The sequence below is a fragment of the Dipodomys merriami genome, unplaced genomic scaffold (genome assembly GCF_024711535.1).
Source record: "Dipodomys merriami isolate MVZ:Mamm:240054 unplaced genomic scaffold, mDipMer1.0.p SCAF_57, whole genome shotgun sequence".
Taxonomy (NCBI): domain Eukaryota; kingdom Metazoa; phylum Chordata; class Mammalia; order Rodentia; family Heteromyidae; genus Dipodomys; species Dipodomys merriami.
In genome coordinates, this window is record NW_027206146.1 from 993526 (window position 1) to 1015724 (window position 22199).

Consider the following 22199-nt stretch of genomic DNA (forward strand, 5'->3'; position numbering starts at 1 on the left):
CATGACGCACGGCGGCGGCGGCGGCGGGGTTTGTGTGCGCGAGAGGTCGCTGGTAAAGGTTGGGTGCCTCGCGCCGGGGGCCGTCGGGAGGGAGCGCGCCCCCGCCCCCTCCCCGGCCCCCGCTCCTGCCGCGCCGTGCCGGGCCCCCACTTCCCGTCGGCCCCCGCGGGAAGGTCCTGGGGCTCCCCCGTGTCCCCCCAAGACAGGGGCCGCAGGTGAGAGACCGGAGGGCGCGGCGGGGGAGGGGCCGGAGGGCGGAGTAGTTTGGGAAACGGCGGATGTGAAACCGGAAGGGGTGACTTAAAGGGAAGGTTGCCGTCTCGCCTCCGACTTTTGTCTGTTGAGCTGGCTCCGCCCTCTTAAAGGGTATGGTGCTGCTGTGGAGGGAGGGGCAGTCTCCGCCTCTTTTGAAGTTTAATTTTTTTTTGTTGTTGTTCTTTCCCCTCGTTAAAGAGGATGATCTCATTGCAGCCAGTGGCGGTTTCTTAGACAGCGAAGGAAGCGCTGAAGCCCTGGCTCTGGTTCCCTAGTGTACCTGGACAAAGGTGGAGCTAGGTTTGCAAGTTGGAGCCAAGAAGGCCGGCCTGCTGCAAGGGTGTGGTCCAGCCTCTTAAAGGGGGCGTTCTCAGCTAAGATGGACCCGTTCCTCCAGAACACTGGCATTTCATTTCTTTTTTTTTTTTCTTTTTAATATGCCTGCGTTAAGAATATCTGCTTGCATTTTACATGAGACACCCCTTAAAAAAAAGAAATACTTTAGTCTGTCCAAAGGGGATTCCCAGCCTTTGTTCACTCAAAACACAGTTACTGAGCCTACCCTCTGCCAGACAGACGTGGCAGGCGCCGGCACTGGACAAAGGCCCTTGTCTTTTCGGCTGTGACATTCTGGTGTAGGGAGGCAGGATGAAACAGGAAGCATGTGTTGATGTAGCAGTTGTAGTGAGTGAGACAGTATGGCCTGAACAGTACCGCTCCCCTAAATGTGACAGTGCAGCTTCTTTCAGGGTGCCAGAGCCAGCTTTGTACAGTGTGGAAGAGGAGGACTTGCTAGGCCAGGGTCACTCGGGCCTGGTTCTAGTTGTCTGCTGGGTCCAGATCCTACCACACGGGCAGCACAGCCCGGCCCCAGCACTGTACTGCTGAGGCTGCAAAGCCATGGCTGTGTGGTGCACAGAAGGTGATCAAGGCAATGGAGACCAACCGGCATTGAGGGTTGAGGATGGGAGGGTTGGGAGGGATTCAGACTTGACCAGGCTGTTGGCACCACACTGATGGGATTTCTGTGGAGACACGGAGGGCCGAGAAGGGCACCAGGCAGAGGCCCAGGGGTCTGTTCCCTCCATGGCAGGGAGACATTAGTAGAACAGGTCAGGGAGGGGACAAGGTCAGGGGCTGTGCTGAGGAATCTGGCTTTTGCCCCAATCCGGGATGTGTGCAATGTGTGTCTTTCTTTTTTAAATAGGGTCTTACTATGTAGCACAGGCTGGCCTTCAACTCAAGATTCTCCTGCCTGCACCTTCTACCTGGTTTGATCTTTCCTGGCAATTCTTGGTTCTACCCCCAGTACTGGGGATAGAATGCTAAGCAAGCACACTGTGATTTGAGCCACAGCCCCCTCAGCCTGTGGAAGGGTTTTCAGCACAAGAGGAAATACTTTGCCCTCTCTATGGACAAGAGCCTTTAGCAACTGTGTTGGGAAGGCACTGGGGTAGGAAGGGCAGGGGTGACAAGACGGAGCTGGGGTAGGATGTTGGAGCTGGCGGGCCTGGGGACCGGATGGGGCCTGTGAGAGAGGCTGCCTTGGGACTGCATTCAAACTGGAGCAGAGGAATCTGCTGACAGGGCAGGATAGGGGCCCAGGGACAGAGGAAGTGAGGAAGAATGGATCCCCATTTTCAGAGGAGGCTTTGGGCTAAGTCGAGTTTTTCATGTTTAATTTCTGGTAAGGAGCACAGGAGCACAAAAATGGAGTTAGATTTGTGTCATGTTAAGTCTAAGATGTTGGGCTGGGAAGGTGCCTCAGTGTAGAGTGCTTGCCTAGCATGCATGAAGCTCCAGGTTCAATTCCTGAGTACCACATAAACTGAAAAAGCCAGAAGTGGTGCTGTAGCTCAAATGGTAGAGTGCTAGCCTTGAGCAAAAGAAGCTCAGGGACAGTGCCTAGGCCCTGAGTTCAAGCCCCAGAACTGGGGGGGGAGGAGGAGGCAAACCAGGTGGTGGTGGCTCACACCTGTAATCCTAGCTACTCAGGAGGCTGAGATCTGAGGATCGTGGTTCAAAGCCAGCAGGAAAGTCTGTGAGAGTCTTATCTCCAATTAACCACAAGAAAACCAGAAGTGGCACTATGGCTCAAATGCTAGAGTGCTCACCTTGAGTTGAAGAGGTGAGGAACAATGCCCAGGCCCAGAGTTCAAGTCCCATGACTGACAAAAAAAAAAAAAAAAAAGTATAAGCTATCATAGATGTGCACTTGGCCCAGTCTAGCAGCCATGGGACAAAGGATGGTCTACACAGTGTTGTTTTGAGATAGGGTCTTGCTATTGCTTTGGCTTTCTAAGTGTAAGGATTACAAGTGTGTGCCAACATGTCACACTTGAGGTACAAGCCTTTGGAGTCATCCATTCCTAAGTTGTAAATTACTGAAAGGAGGAGAAAGACAAGGCAAGTAGAGGAACAGCAGGCCTGTTCCTCTATCTGTGTGCCCAGTCTATCTGTGTGGTAGAGACTGAGGCATCCTGGGAGTCAGGGGATGGACAGGGAAGGAATTGTGGATGGACCCTTGTGGACACAGCTCTGGGACTTAGTAGCTGGGGCAGGCATGGGTGAAGTGGGGAGATATATGTGACGTGCTTTGAGGAGGAAAGGACCATTGGCTCTTTTTTTTTTTTAATGGAAGCATGGAGATTTTTATTGATTTATTTACTTATTTATTTTTGTCAGTAGTGGGGCATGAACTGTGGGCCTGGGTGCTGTCCCTCAGCTCTTCAGCTCAAGGCTAGCACTCTGCCACTTGAGCCACAGCGCCATTTCCAGCTTTTTTCTGTTTATGTGGTGCTGAGGAATCGAACCCAGGGCCTCATGCATGCAAGGCAAGCACTCTACCACTGAGCCACCTTCCCAGCCCCAGGACCATTGGCTTTGAGCGTCTTCAGTGTAAAGGGATGGAAAGAAGGAAGGCTGCCTGTGCAGGGGGCGGTGAGGAGTTGTTCTTTAAAGAGATGGGAAACCAGCTAGGGGGTGTGGCTTGAGTGGCAGAGCCTGCCCAAGATTCAGGTAAGCCATGAGTCAAAACCTGGGGGCTAGAATGTGGCCTAGTGGCAGAGTACGTGCCTACCAGCATGCATGAGGCCCTGGGTTTGATTCCTAAGTACCACATAAACAAATCAAAACTAAGAAAGAAAAATAAAGGTCTCCCCCTGAAAAAAAAAAAAAAAAGAAAAACAAAACATGGTTTGTGGAGGGCAGGTGTGTCAGGAGATGTTCTGGGGGGCAGGTGTGTCAGGAGACACTCTGGAGGGCAGGTGTGTCAGGAGATGCTGGGGGGGCAGGTGTGTCAGGAGATGCAGGAGGGGGGCAGGCAAGGTCCAATGGAGGGTGTTCAGGGGTGGCAGTGCTTGGAACAGGTGGGGAAAGGGTGTCCCACGTGCAATGCTGGGCATGTGAGGGGCTGCTGGAAAGTTGGGTGTCGGCCGGGACATGTGGGGCTGTTCACTCCGTGACAGGTGAGGGGTTGGGCAGGGGTCCCGCGATGCTGCGCGGAGGCAGAGGGAAGCGGGATGCCCTCCCCCAGCTTCTGCCTTTACCGGAGCGGGCCTGAGGTGGTGCTGTCCCAGAGTGCGTGCGTGGTGGTCTCGGGCACCTGTGTCTGGCGGAGACAGCCGCTTCCTGGGGCAGGGCCCTCTCAATCCAGTTTTGGCCCCTGCCTGGCCCTCTTGTGACCCTGGGGGGTGGTGCCCTGTGACCCCGCAGGACGGCCACCCTGACTGCATACCGTCCCGCCAGGTGTGATGGTTGGCTCCCACGTGGATATGGCGCCGGCCTCCACGGTTGAAGGGGCCGGGGAGAAGCCGGGCCCGACGGCACCCACCCCAGCGGCCCAGTACGAGTGTGGGGAGTGTGGCAAGTCGTTCCGGTGGTCGTCCCGGCTCCTGCACCACCAGCGCACGCACACGGGCGAGCGGCCCTACAAGTGTCCGGACTGCCCCAAGGCCTTCAAGGGCTCCTCTGCGCTGCTCTACCACCAGCGTGGGCACACAGGTGAGCGGCCCTACCAGTGCCCTGACTGCCCCAAGGCCTTCAAGCGCTCGTCGCTGCTGCAGATCCACCGCAGTGTGCACACCGGCCTGCGCGCCTTCACCTGCGGCCAGTGTGGCCTGGCCTTCAAGTGGTCATCACACTACCAGTACCACCTGCGGCTGCACACGGGCGAGCGGCCCTACGCCTGCCCCGACTGCCCCAAGGCATTCAAGAACTCGTCCAGCCTGCGGCGCCACCGGCACGTGCACACCGGCGAGCGGCCCTACGCCTGCGGCGTGTGCGGGAAGAGCTTCACACAGAGCACCAACCTGCGGCAGCACCAGCGAGTGCACACGGGCGAGAGGCCCTTCCGCTGCCCGCTGTGCCCCAAGACCTTCACACACTCTTCCAACCTGCTGTTGCACCAGCGCACGCACGGCCCCGCTGCTCCCGCAGCCCCCACTGCTGTGGCCACTGCGCGCACTCCGGCCCCTGCCGCTGCCACGCAGGTCCTGGTCTCGGATGCCTACCTGCCGCGCCCCACGCCGCCCCGCAGCCCACCCACGCCCGCCGCGCCGCCGCCCGCGCCGCCGCCACCCCTCATGCCTGAGCTCTTCCTGGCGGCCGCCGAGACCACGGTGGAGCTGGTGTTCCGCTGCGCTGGCTGCGAGCAGGGCTTCGGCAGCGAGGAGCTGCTGCTGGAGCACCAGCCCTGCCCCGGCCCGCAGGACGCCGCCGCCGCGCCGCCGGCCCCGCCGCCCGCCGAGCCTGTGGCCCCGCCACTTGGCCCTGCGCCCAGCTTCGCCTGCCTGCCCTGCGGGAAGGCCTTCCGGACAGTGGCTGGCCTGTCCCGCCACCAGCACAGCCATGGCGCGGGTGGCCAGGCCTTCCGCTGCGGCAGCTGCGACGGCGCCTTCCCGCAGCTCGCCAGCCTCCTGGCGCACCAGCAGAGCCACGTGGAGGAGGCAGCGGCCGGGCGTCCGCCACCCCCGGCCCAGGCGGCCGAGGTCACCTGCCCGCAGGAGCCGCCGGGCCCCGTGCCCGCGCCCACCGAGCGGCCCTATAAGTGCGCCGAGTGCGGCAAGGCCTTCAAGGGCTCTTCGGGGCTGCGCTACCACCTGCGGGACCACACCGGCGAGCGGCCCTACCAGTGCGGCGAGTGCGGCAAGGCCTTCAAGCGCTCGTCGCTGCTCGCCATCCACCAGCGCGTGCACACCGGCCTGCGCGCTTTCGCTTGTGGCCAGTGCGGCCTCACCTTCAAGTGGTCCTCCCACTACCAGTACCACCTGCGGCTGCACTCGGGCGAGCGGCCCTACGCTTGTGGGGACTGCGGCAAGGCCTTCCGCAACACCTCCTGCCTGCGGCGACACCGGCACGTGCACACCGGCGAGCGGCCCTACGCCTGTGGCGTGTGTGGCAAGAGCTTCGCGCAGACCTCCAACCTGCGTCAGCACCAGCGTGTGCACACGGGCGAGCGGCCCTTCCGCTGCCCGCTGTGCCCCAAGACCTTCACACACTCCTCCAACCTGTTGCTGCACCAGCGCACGCACTCGGCCGAGCGCCCTTTCTCCTGCTCTGTGTGTGGGCGTGGCTTCGTCATGGCCGCCTACCTGCAGCGCCACCTGAGGACGCACGCGCCAGCCCCCGCGGCCGCGGCCCCCTCTGGTCCCCAGCCCCCAGCCCCGCTGGCCGCCGCCCAGGCTCCGCTGGCTACCCAGGATGTCCACGTGCTCCCCCACCTCCAGGCCACGCTCTCCCTCGAGGTGGCGGGGAGCGCAGCCCCGGCCCCGGCCCCAGCGGCGCCCAACTCCCAGACGTTTCTCCTGGTGCAGACGGCTCAGGGCCTGCAGCTGATCCCCAGCAGCGTCCAGCCTCCCCCGCCCCCACCCGCACCCCCCAAGCTCATCCTGCTACCTCCTGCCGCCACCAGTGGGGGCTGCCCCACCAGGCAGGGCCCCTGTGCTGCGGGGAAGGCCAGGCAGGGGACAGGGGTGATGTGGTTGCCTGGTCCTGGAGGTCTGGGGGTACAGGGGGGAGGCGGTGCAGTGGCCGGTGCGGGAGGGCAGAGCCTTATTGTTTTGCAGAATGTAGGAGTTGGAGAGGCAGGGCCACCGGAAGTGAGTGGGGTCCAGTTGCAGCCAGCGCAGGAAGTGACTACAGTCCAGCTGCAGCCCGCGCAGGAAGTGACCACGGTCCAGCTCCAGCCCCTGGCCAGCCAGCTTTCCAGTGCCAGTGGGGGAGCTGTGGCCACTGAGGCCCCAAACCTGCTGGTGGTTCAGGGCGGGGCGGCGGAGGAACTGCTCTCGGGCCCAGGCCCGGGAGATGCCGGGGACGGCGAGGCCAGCGCCAGCATGGTCCAGGATGTGCTCTTCGAGACGCTACAGACAGATGAGGGGTTGCAGAGTGTGCTGGTGCTGAGCGGCGCCGACGGGGAGCAGACGCGGCTGTGTGTGCAGGAGGTAGAGACCCTGGCCCCTGGGCTGACGGAGACCCCCGCCCCCAGCCCACCAGGACAGAAACTGCTCATCATCCGCAGCGCCCCTGCCACCGAGCTGCTGGACAGCAGTGGTGTCGGGCCCGGCACCACCACGCTGCAGCTCCTGGCCCCGCAGCCGCCACCTGGCGGGGCCTCCGGTCCCGGGGGTCCGCCCACCACTCCCACCTCCCAGATGTTACAGGTGGTCCCCGTGGGCTCCGGGCCTGGGGTCGGGGCCCCGCCGGGCCTGCCCGCCATCCAGATCGTGCAGACCCTGCCCGCGGTCCAGTTGGTCCACACGTTTTGAGGAGAGGCACCGGTTCATCTCCCCGCACAGACCCCAGCCTTTTGCCCTCGGTCGGCCTGGCCCGGGGGTCAGGGACCTGCTGGCTGGGCTTGCTAATAAAGACCAGAAAGCCCTTTGTTTTGTCTTCTTGAGTAGAGGGAGCAGTCGGGGCTGTAGCCCTGGCTGGGAGCTTGCGGGGCCCCTTGGTTATGGCGGGCGGGAGCCGAACTCGCTTGCTGGCCTTGGTGCCTCCTTGGAGGGGCCTTGGAGTGCGGTGCTGCCTTGGCTGTGGTGCGAGGCCTTGGAGTCAGGATGCTGGCTCTGTGGCATATTCTGTCCTCTGTAAACAGCGGGGCACTGCAGCCGCGCACCCCAGGTTGCCCCGACCCTTGACCCCTGACCCCTCCCTGAGGCCTCTGCACACCCGGTGCCCTAGGAGGGGGGGGCGCTCTCCCTCCTCCCAGTGCTGACGTCTCCTAGCAACTAGGGATGGTGGGGTGGCCGGTCGGCGGCAGCGGCCCCCGCCGGCCAGTGGGCTAGGTATGTCCTCCGCCTTGGTTCTCCGGGGTCTGTGAGCTCCCCTCCAGCCCTCCCGCGCGGGGTTGCGACTGCTGGGGCCCCCCCGGCGGCCACCGGGACGCCGCCCCTCCCGCCCACGTGGCAACGGTTGCTAAGGTCGGGCGTGGCCCCGCCCCCGCCGGCAGGGCGTGACGTCACTTCCGCCGGCGACCCCTTCCCGACCCTGCTCCCCTGCCTGGTATCAAATACGGACCCGTGGAGGTGCTCACGGGGCGGGGCGGGGCGGGGCGAGGTGGGGGCGGAGGGGCGCCGGGGGCCCGGACTGCGCCCCCGCCTGTGCAGGGGCAGACCGCTACGGGCCACCGAGAGCAGGGTCCGGGGAAGGTCGCGGGGCTCCGGGGCCCTCGGAGGCCCGGCCCGGGAAATGCATCCCCCCCACCCCAGCCTTGGTGCGTTCGCCTGATGCCGGCCTTGTTTCCACCAGGTGCGCCTTGCCAGCTCCCTCCCTGGGGCGGCAGCCACGCGGCTGCTGATGGCTCCCAGCCACCTGTCGGTGCGGGAGATGAGGGAAGATGAGAAGCCTCTGGTGCTGGAGATGCTGAAGGTGAGAGGCCGGCGGCGGGGAGGCAGCGAGCCAGTGGCGCCTCCGGAGCGGGGGTCTTCCTGAGCTGCTCCCTTCCCGGGGCGCCCGCGCTCTCTGACCCTCACCTCCACCGCTCTGGCTTTCACTCGATGGCGAGGTGCGGGAGCTGAGGACCGGGCTCCCCTGGCTGCACTCGCCGGCCCAGTAAGCAGCCTGCTCGGACCCCAGATTTGTGTGTGTATACTTGCGTGCATACCTGTGCCTGCCCGGGGCCTGAACTCAGGGCCTGGCAGAGTCTTTGAGCTTTCTTGCTCAAGTCTAGTACTCTACCACTTGAGCCATAGCTCCACTTGCAGTTTTTTGGTTGTTAATTGGAGATAAGTATCATGGATTCCTACCTATCCGGGTTTTGAGCCTTAATCCTCAGATCTTAGCCTCCTGAGTTAGCTAGAACTGCAAGTGTGAGCCACCAAGGCCTGGCCTCTAGATTCTTCTGAGCAGATTCCATGGCCTTGGTTTCCCCATCCTATTCTGTTCCAGAATCCCCATCTTTCCAGAGTGACTTCCCGGGTGCCTCTTTCCAATGCCTCCCCGATTTGGAGGCCCCCATGACTCCTCCCACATCCACCACCATTCACTCACTCACTGGAAGCCCCACCCTGACCCCTGGCAAGGTCCAGCTCCTGTCCTAGCCTGGGCGCTCCAGTGTGATGGATGGCTGACCGCACCCCACTCCTACAGGCTGGCGTAAAGGACACAGAGAACCGTGTGGCCCTCCATGCTCTGACCCGGCCACCAGCCCTGCTCCTCTTGGCTGCAGCCAGCAGCGGCCTGCGCTTCGTCCTGGCCTCCTTCGCCCTCGCCCTCCTGCTGCCTGTGTTCCTGGCTGTGGCTGCTGTGAAGCTGGGCCTGCGGGCCCGCTGGGGCTCTCTGCCCCCACCAGGGGGCCTTGGGGGCCCCTGGGTTGCTGTTCGGGGCTCTGGTGATGTGTGTGGCGTGCTGGCACTCGCTCCCGGCACCCATGCGGGGGACGGTGCTCGGATTACCCGCTTGTCGGTCTCTCGTTGGCACCGCCGCCGGGGCGTGGGCCGGAGGCTTCTGGCCTTCGCTGAGGCCCGGGCTCGTGCCTGGGCCGGAGGCATGGGGGAGCCTCGAGCCCGGCTGGTGGTCCCCGTGGCCGTGGCAGCTTGGGGGGCAGCAGGGCTGCTGGAGGGCTGTGGTTACCAGGCTGAGAGTGGCTGGGGCTGCCTGGGCTACACGCTGGTGAGGGAGTTCAGCAAGGACTTGTGACGCAACTTCCGTGTGTCTTCTCATGGCCACGAGGGGTGCGGGAAGGGAGGCCCACACGGAATGGGCACTTGTGAGCCAGGCACCTTGCCTCCTTTGCTCCCTCATGGCTTCCCCGACCCTCACAACGCAGGCCTGCTGAGGGCTAAAGACCCAGACACCCCTTCACCCAGTGCCGCCCCCCCCCCCCCACTGGCGGTGTCTGAACTCAGAGCTGAATGGCTGTCTGAGCTCACCCCACCCACCCTGCCTCAGACTGCATGGGAAGTCTGTCTGTCTGTCGGTCCACAGACCTGGGAGGGATATTTGGGGGAGAGGGGAGAGTTAAAATTTGGCACAAGGTCCCCACTGGTGGGCACAGGGCCTTTGGATCATCTGGTTTTTTACACCCATTTGTTAATAAAACCTGGAACCACTGTACGTCTGACTCTTCTCTGATGTCTTTTCCAGTCTGCTCTGGACCCCCCCTTTCTGTCTGGCTCCTCCTCTACAAGTTGACATTAATTGTTGGCATTTGGGGGCTGGGCTTGGGAAGGCGGCCTGAGCTCACGGGTAGCCCCGTCCCCGCCAGGCCTTCTGACTCACGCTCCCCATTACCGAATTTTTTCCTCTTGCAGCTGCCTGCCGGGGGGGGGGGGGGGGGGGGAGAGAGTGTGTGTGTGTGTGTGTGTGCGCATGTGCGTGTGCACGCGCGTGTGTAAAGAGTGCAGATCCCTTTTTCCCTACCCAAGCTGTGACCCTTGATCCTTGCATCTCTCTTTCCCCCTTTTGAAAACTCTTACTTTCAGCTACTCCAATGAGGATGGGAGGCTTCCCATTGAAGCCCTCCAATGGTGGGCATTGAGTGGGGAGAGGGGCTTCTCAGCCTTCCTCATCCAGGAAGTCCTTCCTTGTATCTGGCTAGAACCCCCCTTGCTACTGAAGGAGTGCCCAGATCTTCCTGCCCTAGCCACACTCCCCTGGGTGGACAAGAGAGGAGGCTGTAGGGTGTGCCCCTGCCCTGGCCATTCCCCGAAGCTCAGGCCTGTCCCTTCTCCCAGCCTGCCAGCCCCAAGCAGCCCAGAGCACAGGACTGTAGGCGCTGCCTGGCCGTCTTCGTTCGTGGGTGTCGGTAGTCAGACACCTCTTGCCTGCCCCCTCCCCCAGCTCAGCTGGCCTGCCCCCTCCCCCCTCCAGTCCCTTACCCCTCCCTGCAGCCTCTTTTCCTCCTGGCAAAGCCTCCAGCCTGCTTGCTGCTGCTGTCCAGGGCGCCGGCAGGCCAGGCGCTTCCCTCCCTCTCCCAAGCCACCTCCTCTTCCCCTGCCCTCCCCTGCCCTCCTTCCCTCTCACCCTGCCTTGTCCCCTGCCCTGGAATCTGCAAACATGAGGGTCTTGGCCTGTCTCCTTGGTGAGTGATCCACCCTCACCCCCTGGGCAGCTGGGGACCTGACCCCCACCTCTGACCCCTTAGCTCATGCAGTTTAGGGTTGGGCTTCCTGATGCTGCTCCTGGGGCTCTGGGATGCCCTGACATCTGGCTGGCTGAGGGACTCAGCCCGCTGCCTGCCAGCTCCCCCCCCCCCCCCGCCTCCCGCCCCAGCAAGCCCAGGAATTGCCCCCAGCTCAGGGGGCATCATAGGCACAGCTCTGACTTTGGGGGCCAAGCATTTGGGGCCCCACCCCAAGGATCTGTAGCTAATCCTGGTGCTGTGCCCAGAGTCTGCTACTTCTCAGCAAGAGGATTTCTGGCCCTGAGGTGCAGGAGGGCTGGATGTCTGCGATGGGGGTGGGGTGGGGGACTGTGCATGTGGGGGCGGGGGGGGGTGTCCTCATGCCACCTTCCCACCTCCCTGCAGCAGTACTGGTGAGGATACAGGCTGTGGGTAAGTGTCCCCTCTCCTCCCATCTGACCCCCTCCCCCCTCGCCCCCCACAGCCCCAAGCATACCTCTGAGAGTCCTGGCCTGCCCCTCCGCACCCTGGACCTGATCAGGGCACCTTGACCAGGGTCCCTTGAGGGGAGGGTTAACATCCCTGGGAAAATCCTCAACACCCAGGAGGCTGGTCTAGCAGCCCGGATGACTCGGCCCCTGGTGTTATCCTGTAGGACAGTCCCCTGTCAGCCCTTGAGGGCCCCCCCTCCCCCGCTTCAGGCCTCAGCCATGGTCCTGCTGGGGGGGGTCACAGCTTTGCCCTCTTCCCCTCTCCTCCCCAGAGCGGCTGCGCCTAGCCGACGGCCCCCACAGCTGCGCAGGCCGCCTGGAGGTGTGGCATGGTGGGCGCTGGGGCACTGTGTGTGACGACGGCTGGGACCTGCGGGACGCGGCGGTGGCCTGCCGGGAGCTGGGCTGTGGGGCCGCGCTGGCGGCCCCCGGGGGCGCCTTCTTCGGGGAGGGCACAGGCCCCGTGTGGCTCAGTGAGCTAGCCTGCCGGGGCAGTGAGGGACAGCTGGGCCTGTGCCTGCCCCGGGGCTGGAAGCCCCACATCTGTTCTCACGAGGAGGACGCAGGCGTCGTCTGTGCAGGTGAGGAGCCAATGATGACCTGGGGACCCCTAGGCCTTACCCCCCCACACAAGCCTGCACATCCCTGTGTGTTCCATGCCCCGGGGCCCAGGCATCTCCTGCCCCATGGGTCCCCCCTATGTGATAGGCAGAGACGGCCTCTGCCCCTCGGGGTCTGTCTTCTAGGTCAGCGAGCTGCCAGCTCCGGAGACCACTCGATGTCCCCCCCAGAAGGAGAGCTGTGGCCGGGGCCTTCTGGGGAGCTGAGCCCTGGTTCGGAGGAGTCCCTGGCGACCCATGGTGAGGCCGGCCCCTGTGCCAGCCCTCCTGGCTAAGCCCTGAGGATGGGGACCCCTCGCCCAGACCCCACAGAAAGCCCCCAGATCTGACTGGAAACCTGTCTCCTTCCCAGCCCCCCGCCAGGCCGGGAGCCCACAGAGCAGCCCCCGGAAGAAGAGCCCCCGGCTGCCCAAACAGGCCAAGTCTACCCGGGCCCCTCTACTGACCACTGGAGCCCCCCGCCAGGGTGAGACCCCATCTGCCTCCCCAGTCTCCCTGGCTCTGGGCTGGACCAAGTAGAGGACCCCCATAGCCTGTTTTTGGCTGCAGCGTCTCCTGTACCCCACCTTGGAGATCCAGACCCAGCCATCTTCTGCACGGCCTCTCCACTGCCCTAGTGTGTGGCCCACTGAGACTGTGATTCTTTCCCTGACCTCTCAGACCTCTCTGCTTTCCAGGCCTCAGTTTCCCCAGGCGGGTGGTGCCACTTCCTCCAAGTTGGGCTCAGATGCAGCCCATCTTCCCCATCCCTGGTCCTCCCCATCTGTCCCCCCAGAGCGTCTGCGCCTGGTCTCTGGCCCCCACAGCTGCACGGGCCGCCTGGAGGTGTGGCACGGTGGGCGCTGGGGCACGGTGTGTGACGACGGCTGGGACCTGCGGGATGCGGCGGTGGCCTGCCGGGAGCTGGGCTGCGGGGCTGCACTGGCCGCCCCCGGGGGCGCTCGCTTTGGGCCCGGCACGGGGCCGGTGTGGATGGATGACGTGGGGTGTGGAGGGGGTGAGCAGGCCCTCCGCGACTGCCCGCGAAGCCCCTGGGGCCGGAGCAACTGCGACCACAGCGAGGATGCAGGGCTGGTCTGCACAGGTACGCGGGCCCCTCCCCGTGTGGCCAGGGTCAGTGAGTGACTGCTCAGGGGCACCTTCCTTTCTCTTCCTCTTCCTGTTTCCTGTGGGTGGAACTCCCTCTGCTCACCCACCCATTCCTCCAGAGTCTCCCTGTCCTCCCTCCCCATCTCTGCAGGCCCCACGCCCCGGCTGCGCCTGGCCGATGGCCCCCACGGCTGTGCAGGCCGCCTGGAGGTGTGGCACGGCGGGCGCTGGGGCTCCGTGTGTGACGACGCCTGGGACCTGCGGGATGCGTCGGTGGCCTGCCGGGAGCTGGGCTGCGGGGCTGCGCTGGCTGCCCCCGGGGGCGCCTTCTTTGGGGAGGGCACGGGCCCCATTGTCCTGGATGACCTCCGGTGTCGGGGAAACGAGACGGCCTTGAGATTCTGCCCAGCCAGGCCCTGGGGCCAGCATGACTGCCACCATCGTGAGGATGCGGGTGCCGTATGTGATGGTGAGGGGGCACAAGGGTCCAAGAGGAGGAGCTCAGCCTCCCAAGTGACTGGGATGACAGGTGTGAACCGCTAGTACCTGGCTGGAGGCATTTTTATGCGTGCAGCAGGCAGGGACACCACTCCGCAGTGTGCTCCTGCTCAAATAGGGCCGGTAGAGAATGACCCAACCCCAAATGGCAGCCCCACACAGGTGCAGGCTCAGCCCTCTGCCTGGCCTCCTATATCCAGGCAGAAGCCAGCCTCTGGCCCTCCACCCTCCCCACCTTCCCCTGGCTTTACTCCTCTCTCCTGCCCACCTGCCAGGGCATGGGAGGCTCAGGCTGTGTCAGGGGACAGGGTGGCAGCCATCTTTGTTTCCCCACCCCAGGTATGCCCCTTGGCTTCGCGCCCCCCACGGCCCCTGCTGCAGGCAGCAATGGCTCAGCACCCAGGGAGGCACTGCCCCGACCCCCTTTGGTCACACCAACTCCAGGCTCAGCAGGCAGCACCCCTCCTCCGGCCTCTCCCACAGTCCCTCTGGAACCTGGGCCTGAAGCAGGTGAGTCTGGTCCCTCCCTGTCCTCAGAGGTGACAGCCCTGCAGGGGAGGGGCTCTGGCATAGGTAGGGAGTGGAACTCAGGCCATGCTGGGTTTGCTGCTTTGAGAGTGCCGCTCTAGTCTGAAGCCCGCACTCATCATCTCCAGGGCTCTCACTCCGGCCACTCACTTCACCTCACTAAGCAGATGAACCCCCGTGGGGTAGGGCAGGGAGACCAAGGCACAGTCAGTGGGGAGGGGCAGGAGCACCAGAGCAAGATTTGAGACTTCAGCCCAACTTTGTGGAAAGACATGACAGAGCTCTTATCTCCAGTAAACCACCAGAAAACCAGAAGTGGCGCTGTAGCACAAGTGGTAGAGCACTAGCCTTGAACAGAGGCCCAGAGTTCAAGCCCCATGACAGACCAAAAGAAAAAAAAAAAAAAAAAAAGAGTCTCATGGACTTTCCTGCCTGGGCTGGCTTTGAACCTTGATCCTCAGATTCAGCCTCCTGAGTAGCTAAGATTATAGGCATGAGCCACCAGCGCCCAGCAATATGAGACTCTTGTCTATAATTAACCACCAAAAAGCTGTAAGTGGAACTGTGGCTCAAGTGGTAGAGCAGTAGCCTTGAGTACAAATGCTCATGAAGTAGAACTGTGGTTCAAATGACAAAGCACTAGACTTGAGTGAAAAAAAAAAGATAGCGGGCTGGGAATGTGGCTTAACAGTAAAGTGTTCACCTAGCATGCATGAAGCCCTGAGTTCCATTCCTCAGTAGCACATACACAGAAAAAGCTGGAAGTGGTGCTGTGGCTCAAGAGGTAGAGCGCTAGCCTTGAGCAAAAGAGGCTCAGGGACAGCGCCCAGGCCCTGAGTTCAAGCTCCAGGACTGGCAGAAAAAAAACAAAAGTGACTTTCCTGCCCCAGCTGGCTTCAAACCTTGATCCTCAGATCTCAGCCTCCATAGTAGCTAGGATTACGGGAGGGAGGTAGGACAGAAGGAAGGAGAGCTGAGATGGAAAGCAGAGTGGGCAGAAGGAAGAGTGAGGCTGGGTGGAGTCCCAGCCTTTGATCTTTGCCTCTTCTCTCTCCCAGGTGCCCCACAGCTGCGCCTGGTGGCCGGGCCCAGCAGGTGCTCCGGCCGGCTGGAGGTGTGGCACAGCGGGCGCTGGGGGACTGTGTGTGATGACAGTTGGGACTTGCGGGACGCAGCCGTGGTCTGCCGGGAGCTAGGGTGCGAGGGCCCTCGGCAGCCAGACCCCACGGCAGGCCGCTTTGGCTGGGGTGCAGGCCCCATCTGGCTGGATGATGTAGCCTGCGTGGGGACAGAGGCTTCGCTGTCTGACTGCCCCACGGCTCCCTGGGGAAAGCACAACTGCGCTCACAATGAGGATGTTGGGGTCACCTGCGTAGGTGAGGACCCCCAGCCATCTGGCCATGCCTGGAGGGCTTCCTGGAGATGGGACAGGAGTTCATTGGTGCCTCCTAAGTCCCAGCCAGTTTTCACACAGGTAGCCGCATTCTAACTACATAGAAAGTTCTTGTTGGGCCAGGTACTGGTGGCTCATGCCTGGAATCCTAGCTACTCAGGTGGCTGAGATCTGAGGATCGTGGTTCAAGGCCAGCCCAGGCAGGAAAGTCTGTGAGACTCTTATCTCCAATTAACTACTCAAAAAAGCTGGAAATGGAGCTTTGGCTCAAGTGGTAGAGTGCTGGCCTTGAACAAAAAGAGGCTCAGGGACAGTGTTCAGGCCCAGAGTTCAAGCCCCAGGATCGGCAAAACAAAAAAAGAAAGTTTCGGTTGGTGACACTAGGCTCAGATATTTGGTATTTATTTACTTCCTCATTTATTGGTTTACATCTTTCTTTTTGGTCCTCGAACTGGGATTTAAACTCAGGGTCTGTCCCTGTCCCTGAACTCTTTTGCTCAAGGCTGGCTGGCTGGAGACACATCTCCACTTGCAGGGTTTTTTTTGGTTTTTTGTTTTGTTGGTCATGGGGCTTGAACTCGGCCTGGGAGCTGTCCCTGTGGTGTTCAGCTCAAGGCGAGCGCTCTACCGCTTGAGCCACAGCACCACTTCTGGTTTTCTAGTGGTTTATTGGAGATAAGAGTCTCCCAGACTTTCCTGCCAGGGCTGGCTTTAAACCTCGATCCTCAGATCTCAGCCTCCTGAGTAGCTAGGATTACAGGTGTGAGCCACCGGTGCCCAGCTTCCACTTGCAGTTTTTTGCTTGCTAATTGGAGATGAAGTCTGCCTGGGCTGGCTTTAACCTCAGATCCTCAGATCCTCAGATCTCAGCCTCCTGAGGAGCTGGGATTACAGGCCTACACCATCTGATAAGAGATGTGAGATATGAACTAGTGAAGAGTTAACAACTAAATGGGAATTTGGGGACTGGCTGAGGCAGAGGGCCCTGGGTGACATCCAATCTCACCACCGTGTCTGGTGATGCCTTCTCTTTCCTCCCCTCGCCCTCTCCACCAGGGACCCCTGGCCTGGACACCATCTCAGACCCCTTCAGCTGGAGCTGGCTCCCTGGGCCGGGTCGGGATCAGGATGTGTGGCTTCCAGGAGACCTGGCCACCAAGCCCTCTGCCAGTCTGACCCCCCGTGAGCTGGAGAAAACCACCACTAAGGCACCGGGGAAAACACCCAAGAGTACCAGGAAGTGGGTGACTAAACATGCCAAGAGACCGACACCTCAGCCCCCCAGGGTGCCAATCACAAAACGCGCCAGAGGAACCCAGAGTCCCCCAGAGCCAACCTCGCAGACCGCCACACCCCGCACCACCACGGCCTTCCCAGAGCCAACCTCGGAGCCCTCCGAAAGGCTGACCCCCGCGACTCCCCACAGACTGGCCCCTGGAGAGGGGTCCTCCCTGGAGCCCTCTGCCCAGACTCCAGAAAGATCTTCAGAATCACCCAGCGACCTCTCCCCCTCCCTCACTAGTGCCCCCGGGGAGTCAGGTGAGTGGCAGGGAAGAGGTGGGGGTGCGGGGAGGCTACCGCCCTTCCTGACCCACAAGCCTTCCACCCCCAGGTCCCTTCCGGCTTCGTCTGGCCGATGGGCCCAGCAGGTGCGCAGGCCGGCTGGAGGTGTGGCACGCCGGGCGCTGGGGGACCGTGTGCGATGACAGCTGGGACCTACGCGACGCGGACGTGGTCTGCCGGGAACTGGGCTGCGGAAATGTCCGGCCCCGGGTGGGTAAAACCCACTACGGGCCGGGATCGGGGCCTATCTGGCTGGACGACCTGGGCTGTAAGGGCAGCGAGACTTCGCTGATTGAATGCCTTTCTGGGCCGTGGGGCACTCACAACTGCGACCACGAGGAAGACGTGGGGCTCACCTGCACGGGTATGGGGGGACCCGCGGGCCGGCTGGGGGGGCGTGACTGACTGGGTGTGGCAGCCAGCAGAGGGTGGGGCCAGTGGAGGATGGGTGGGGCTGCAGGGACGGGGCGGGCTGGTGGCAGGTGGCACGGGACCAGTGGGCGGAGCCGGTGGGCTGGCGGGGCTGGAAGGGGCGGGGCCCGGCAGGGGCTCGGGATCCCTCAGAAGGTCAGGAGCCTGTCAATGGCTGCCCTGTTCTCCCAAGGTTACACAGATGACCATGATTACCCCTCCTGGACCTGGGACCCCACCTCAGGAGAGGACCTGGGCAAAGAGACCACCACAGCAGTGGGGCCTGGACGCACTCTTTCCTGGGGCACCCTCCAGCACCCCAGAGCCCCATCCCCAGCAGTACGGCGCCCACCACACACAGGTGAGGGCGCTGGACCAGGAGCTCAGGCCTTCCTCCCCACCAGTCAGGGAGTCTGTGGGAGTCCCTGGAACCCTGGACTCCTGAGCGGCTCTGACACCCATCCTGGGCCCCTCCTCTCCCTCCCTCCCCACCTCCATACATTTGTGCTGGTCCTGGCGCTTGAACTCAAGGCCTGGGCACTGTCCCTTAGCTTTACCCCTCAACGCTGGCGCTCTACTAGTCGAACCACAGCTTTACTGGCTTTTTTGCTGGCTACTTAGAGATCGGAGTTTCGTGCACTTTCCTTCCCAGGCTGGCTTCAGACCGGCTCGCATTACTGGTGTGAGCCTCTGGCGCCCTGCCTGCCTGGGTTCTTGAACTTACCCTGCCTTGTGTGTAGTATGGGGAACTGTCTTAACAAGACCCTTGTGTAGAAAATGGGAGGCATGGCTGTCTAGCACAAGGCTCTGTAAGCATAACCCCAGAAAGAGAGAAGTCAGCGCTGGCTTCGAGTCCTGGGTCGTAACAGCGCACAGCTGTCCCTGCAGCTCCTCAGATGGGACCGGGGTCCTAGGCCCAACAGGCAAAAGTGGGACTTAAATCACCCCTTCCTGCATCGCCCTAAAACCGACCCTCTGCTGTTTCTGCACCCCGAAGTGTCTCCCCCCATGCCTGAGACCCCTGGTTCCTCACCGCCCTCTTCTCTGGGTCCACTGTTCTGGCTCTGCTCTCGCCTATGTGCGCGCCTTCCGAGCAGCGGCCGCCAGGGGGCGCCCGAGCGCCGGTGAGGCGGGAAACTGGGGGCGGGACACGTCTGCCGGCGACTCCTGACGTTACCGACGCCCCCATTGGTGGGCTTCTGGAGGTCAGGCTGGCTGCCCATTGGTGGGTTCCTGGTGGGCGGGGCAGGCTGACCACGGAACCCGGTCCTGTGCCCTTACAGGTTCCCCGCGTGAGCGGCAGCGCAGCCCTGTCCGGACAGTGGCCCCAGCCACGGCCCCGACCCCGACCCGGACCCCGACCCCGACCCCGTCGCCCTCCTCCGGCTGGCTGCGGCCCTCCAGCCCACCGCTGACCTCGGGTTCCACGCCACGATTCCTCCCCAGCACGACCGAAAAGCAGGAGGTGACTGGGGATCCCCCCGACGCCTCGTCCGCCGCCGGCTGGCCCTTCCCAGCGTGGCCTGGCCTGGCCCTGCCCACCCCCGACTCCGGGGGGCTTCCGGCGCTGGCCCCGGGGCACCCCTCCACCCCGCCGGCCTCCCATGCCCCTACACTGTCCCCAGAGATGCCCTCTTTCCCTACCCCCGAGCTGCCCCCGGGGTCTGACATGCCACACACCCCCACTGCGGTCCCAGAACCTTCTGGCTCCCCAGACCTCTCCTCCAGCCCAACCCTCACTACCCCCAACTTCACCACGACCTCTGATCCCAGGACCGCCCACCCAACCACAGCCCCTCACCCTTCTACCACTCCTAATCACACGACCACCCACCCTTCCACGACCCCTCACCCCACGACCCCCCACCCCTCCACAGCCCCTCACCCCACGACCACCCACCCCTCCACAACCCCTCACACCTCCACGACCCCTCACCCCACGACTACCCACCCCAACACCAGTCCTCAGCCGTCCCCCACCACACCCTCTACCAGTACTCTAGGCTCTACCCCAACTCTTGTGGCCACCGGTAATTCCCTCCCAGCCCCACTGAGGACAGAACCTTCCTCTGCCACCCCACCTCTGAGGGCCCCACCCAGCTTGCACATCTCATTGATGCCATCTACGGGGTCTCCTCCCAATCCTGTGTCTCAGAGGCCGAGCCCTGAGGCCTGGGTAGCTGCAGAGCCCAGCCTCTCTGAGTCCTCTGCATCCTCCAGCGCAGACCCCACATCTCCTGAAAACCCGAAACAGTACAGAAGCCAGGCTCCTAGATCAAGCCAACCTCCCACCCAGAGTTTCCACTCGGCCTCTGACCCCACTGTGATTTCGGGTCCCCACCCGGCCCCCTCAGCCCAGCCCTTGGACTCCCCTGAACAGATAACCGTGGGCCTGAGCCCGGGTCCCCTTGGTCCCTGTGTGGCCCCGGCACCCCCTGTCAGGGTCATGGCTTGTGAGCCCCCTGCCTTGGCAGAGCTGGTGGCTGCAGTGCGGGAGGTGGGGGGGCAGCTGCAGAGGCTGACTTGGGCTCTGGAACAGGACCGGCAGGAGCGCCAGGCCTTGGGACTGGGCCTAGTCCAGCTGGTAGAGGCTGCCCAGGGTCTGGGGCAGCTGGGGGAGGCTGTAAAGAGGCTGGCGGAGGTGACATGGCCTCCCAGAACCCCTGGGCCCCCTGTCACCACCCCTGAGGAGGAGAGGCCTCTGAGGGGAGACGTGTGAGCACTCCAGAACTTGGAGGCTTCAGGTCTCCTCAAGAAAAAAAAAAAAAAAAGCATTCAATTACAAACAAGAGTGAAGGATGTTTCTGGTGGCCTAGGTGGGCTCTGGAGAGAGAATCAGATTGATCTTGATTCATGCACACTGCCAGTGCCATGCATGATCGTGACGGTGATGTGAAATGATGAACGTGATGGCGGTGATGGTGTCAGTAAAGGTGGTGATGAAGCTGGTGGTGGTGGTGATGATTAGCAGATGACACTATGGTGGCTCGCACAGTGACTGATGAAGGTGGCTGTGCTGATGGGAATCATGATGACGATTGTGATAGGGAGCTCCCAGTGACATCAGGGAGGAGAGATTTCAGTCTGTGCCCCAGGCTGGCTATGAACTTGCGATTCTCTTGCCTCGGCTTCCCAAGTGTTGGGAGCACAGGTGCACGCCGCCTTGCCTGGCTTCGCGGGCATCTTGGAGTGAGCGGCACCCCCCCCCCACCACCATGACACCTGTCTATCTGTGGGAGCTCCAGGGTCAGGCTCTGTGTCACCCATCTTCATCAGCACCTGCTGGGGATGGTTCTGCTTCCACAGTGCAGCAGATGGGGATGAGGCCAGGTTCAGCCTGGCCAGGATGGGTGGGAGCCGGTCCCTGTGCCCCTCAGTCCACATCCCCTGCCTATAAAAGGGGGTAATAATAGCTGATTCCTCGTGGGACTGTGGCAATGGCTGGATGGTAAGCAAGTCTTTGAGTGGACTTAGGGAGTGCCTGGCCTTGTGGTCAGCTTCAAGAACGATCTACTGTCCTGTTTTATGGACCTGAACACCACGGTGCAGAGGGGGACAGGGCTGCGGGGTCCCAGGACACGCAGGGCCCATGGTGGGCAGCCAGCCCTGTCTGCTGGGGACAGACACACTCCTGTGGGACAGCGGCTGGCCTCAAGCCCTGGCTGGGCCAGGTCTAGCAGGGGGGAAGCTGCTAGTTTTCCTCCTGTCCGTGAACCTCAATATTCTCCTCTGTAAAATTGGACCAGGCCCCTCAGGGTGACTGTGAGGGTAGAATGAGTGGGTGTGGAAGGCCATGTGCACACTTAGCCAGAGTGCCTCTGAGTGTGCTTCTCCATGTCCACAGCCATGCAGATTCCTGATATGCTCTGTCCAGCCCTGTGAGAGAGGGGCTGATCCCCATTTTAGAAGGGACTCAGGCTCTGAGAGGACAGGCACAGGCCTGCAGTCACACAGCAGGGCTGAGACTTGATCCCAGAACAAGACAGACATTTCCCTGCTTGGATCTTGTTTTAGGGTTCCAATGAAAGACTTGCACAACTTCCTGTCCCTCTGAGTGGCCTTGAGGACGCCCCTTTGCATCTCTGATCTTGTGTGCCGGTCTATAAATTGGAGGGTAACAAGAAGAGTCCCCACCCAGATCTGGCTCCTGCCACCTCTCACAGGAATCACCGCTGCCACCACATCCTCTTCTCAGCCAGAGTGTGGCTCAGAGGTCACTGAAGGCGACAGAGGTTGGCGCAAAGGCCAGCTGGGTCCAGTTACTTGTGGGACAGAGAGCTGGGTAATTCTGGGAGGGTCTTGGTAGATGGGCGAATGGTCTTCCCTGAACTGGTCGGCTTGGGTGGGGATGCAGGGCGCAGTGTGTGCAGGACACCCTCCCTTTCCTGTCCCAGTTCATCAGGACATCACAGGGCTGCACCCCAGCTTATAAGACAAGCTTTTCCCTTTCCACATGGGAACAGACGAGTCTGGCTCTGGCTCACTTCCCTGCCAAAGTTCCCACAAGCCCAGCTTAGGGTTCAGGCAGCCGTGCTCTGCAGGCCCGGGGTGAGGTGGGGGACTGTGGGAGGCTGGGCCTTCCATCCCCCCCACCCCGGCTGCCTTCTGCCAGCCCCAACCATCCATACCTAATTGTCCAGTCACTCGATCCCTGCCTGGCCAGGCAGCTAAGCCCAAACATCTGGCCCCAGGGCCTACAGCCAGGACGGGCGTCCAGCCCGTTCCCTGGCCCTGGGCCTGGCCACCTCCCACGGGGCCCAGGACAGCTGAGCTATGTCTTTGCCCACCAG

At 62.3% G+C, this 22199-nt stretch overlaps 3 protein-coding genes across 6 annotated transcripts; all 3 read left to right on the forward strand.

The window, feature by feature from the left end:
* The first annotated feature begins 33 nt into the window (after positions 1-33).
* Positions 34-7132, forward strand: Znf628 (zinc finger protein 628). The gene is made up of 2 exons (XM_070000625.1): positions 34-215; positions 4003-7132. Exon 2 carries the CDS (start codon positions 4008-4010, stop codon positions 7017-7019), a length of 3012 nt encoding a protein of 1003 aa, XP_069856726.1. The 5' UTR covers positions 34-215; positions 4003-4007; the 3' UTR covers positions 7020-7132.
* Nat14 (N-acetyltransferase 14 (putative)) lies at positions 149-9807 on the forward strand. 4 transcript variants are annotated; one of them, XM_070000627.1, is made up of 3 exons: positions 149-215; positions 8002-8121; positions 8842-9807. In XM_070000627.1, the coding sequence occupies exons 2-3, from the start codon at positions 8050-8052 to the stop codon at positions 9388-9390; spliced, it is 621 nt and encodes a 206-aa protein (XP_069856728.1). In that variant the 5' UTR covers positions 149-215; positions 8002-8049; the 3' UTR covers positions 9391-9807. The 4 variants fall into 4 exon arrangements, with proteins under 4 accessions (XP_069856728.1, XP_069856729.1, XP_069856727.1 ...); XM_070000628.1 differs by lacking the exon at positions 149-215 and adding an exon at positions 7495-7538; XM_070000626.1 differs by lacking the exon at positions 149-215 and adding an exon at positions 7710-7778.
* An 894-nt stretch (positions 9808-10701) lies between these two features.
* Ssc5d (scavenger receptor cysteine rich family member with 5 domains) lies at positions 10702-20342 on the forward strand. Its single transcript, XM_070000630.1, has 13 exons — positions 10702-10774; positions 11222-11248; positions 11580-11888; positions 12054-12167; positions 12280-12393; positions 12703-13011; positions 13168-13485; positions 13854-14024; positions 15101-15418; positions 16492-16974; positions 17048-17362; positions 17603-17770; positions 18693-20342. The coding sequence occupies exons 1-13, from the start codon at positions 10750-10752 to the stop codon at positions 20126-20128; spliced, it is 4107 nt and encodes a 1368-aa protein (XP_069856731.1). The 5' UTR covers positions 10702-10749; the 3' UTR covers positions 20129-20342.
* The last annotated feature ends 1857 nt before the right edge of the window (positions 20343-22199 follow it).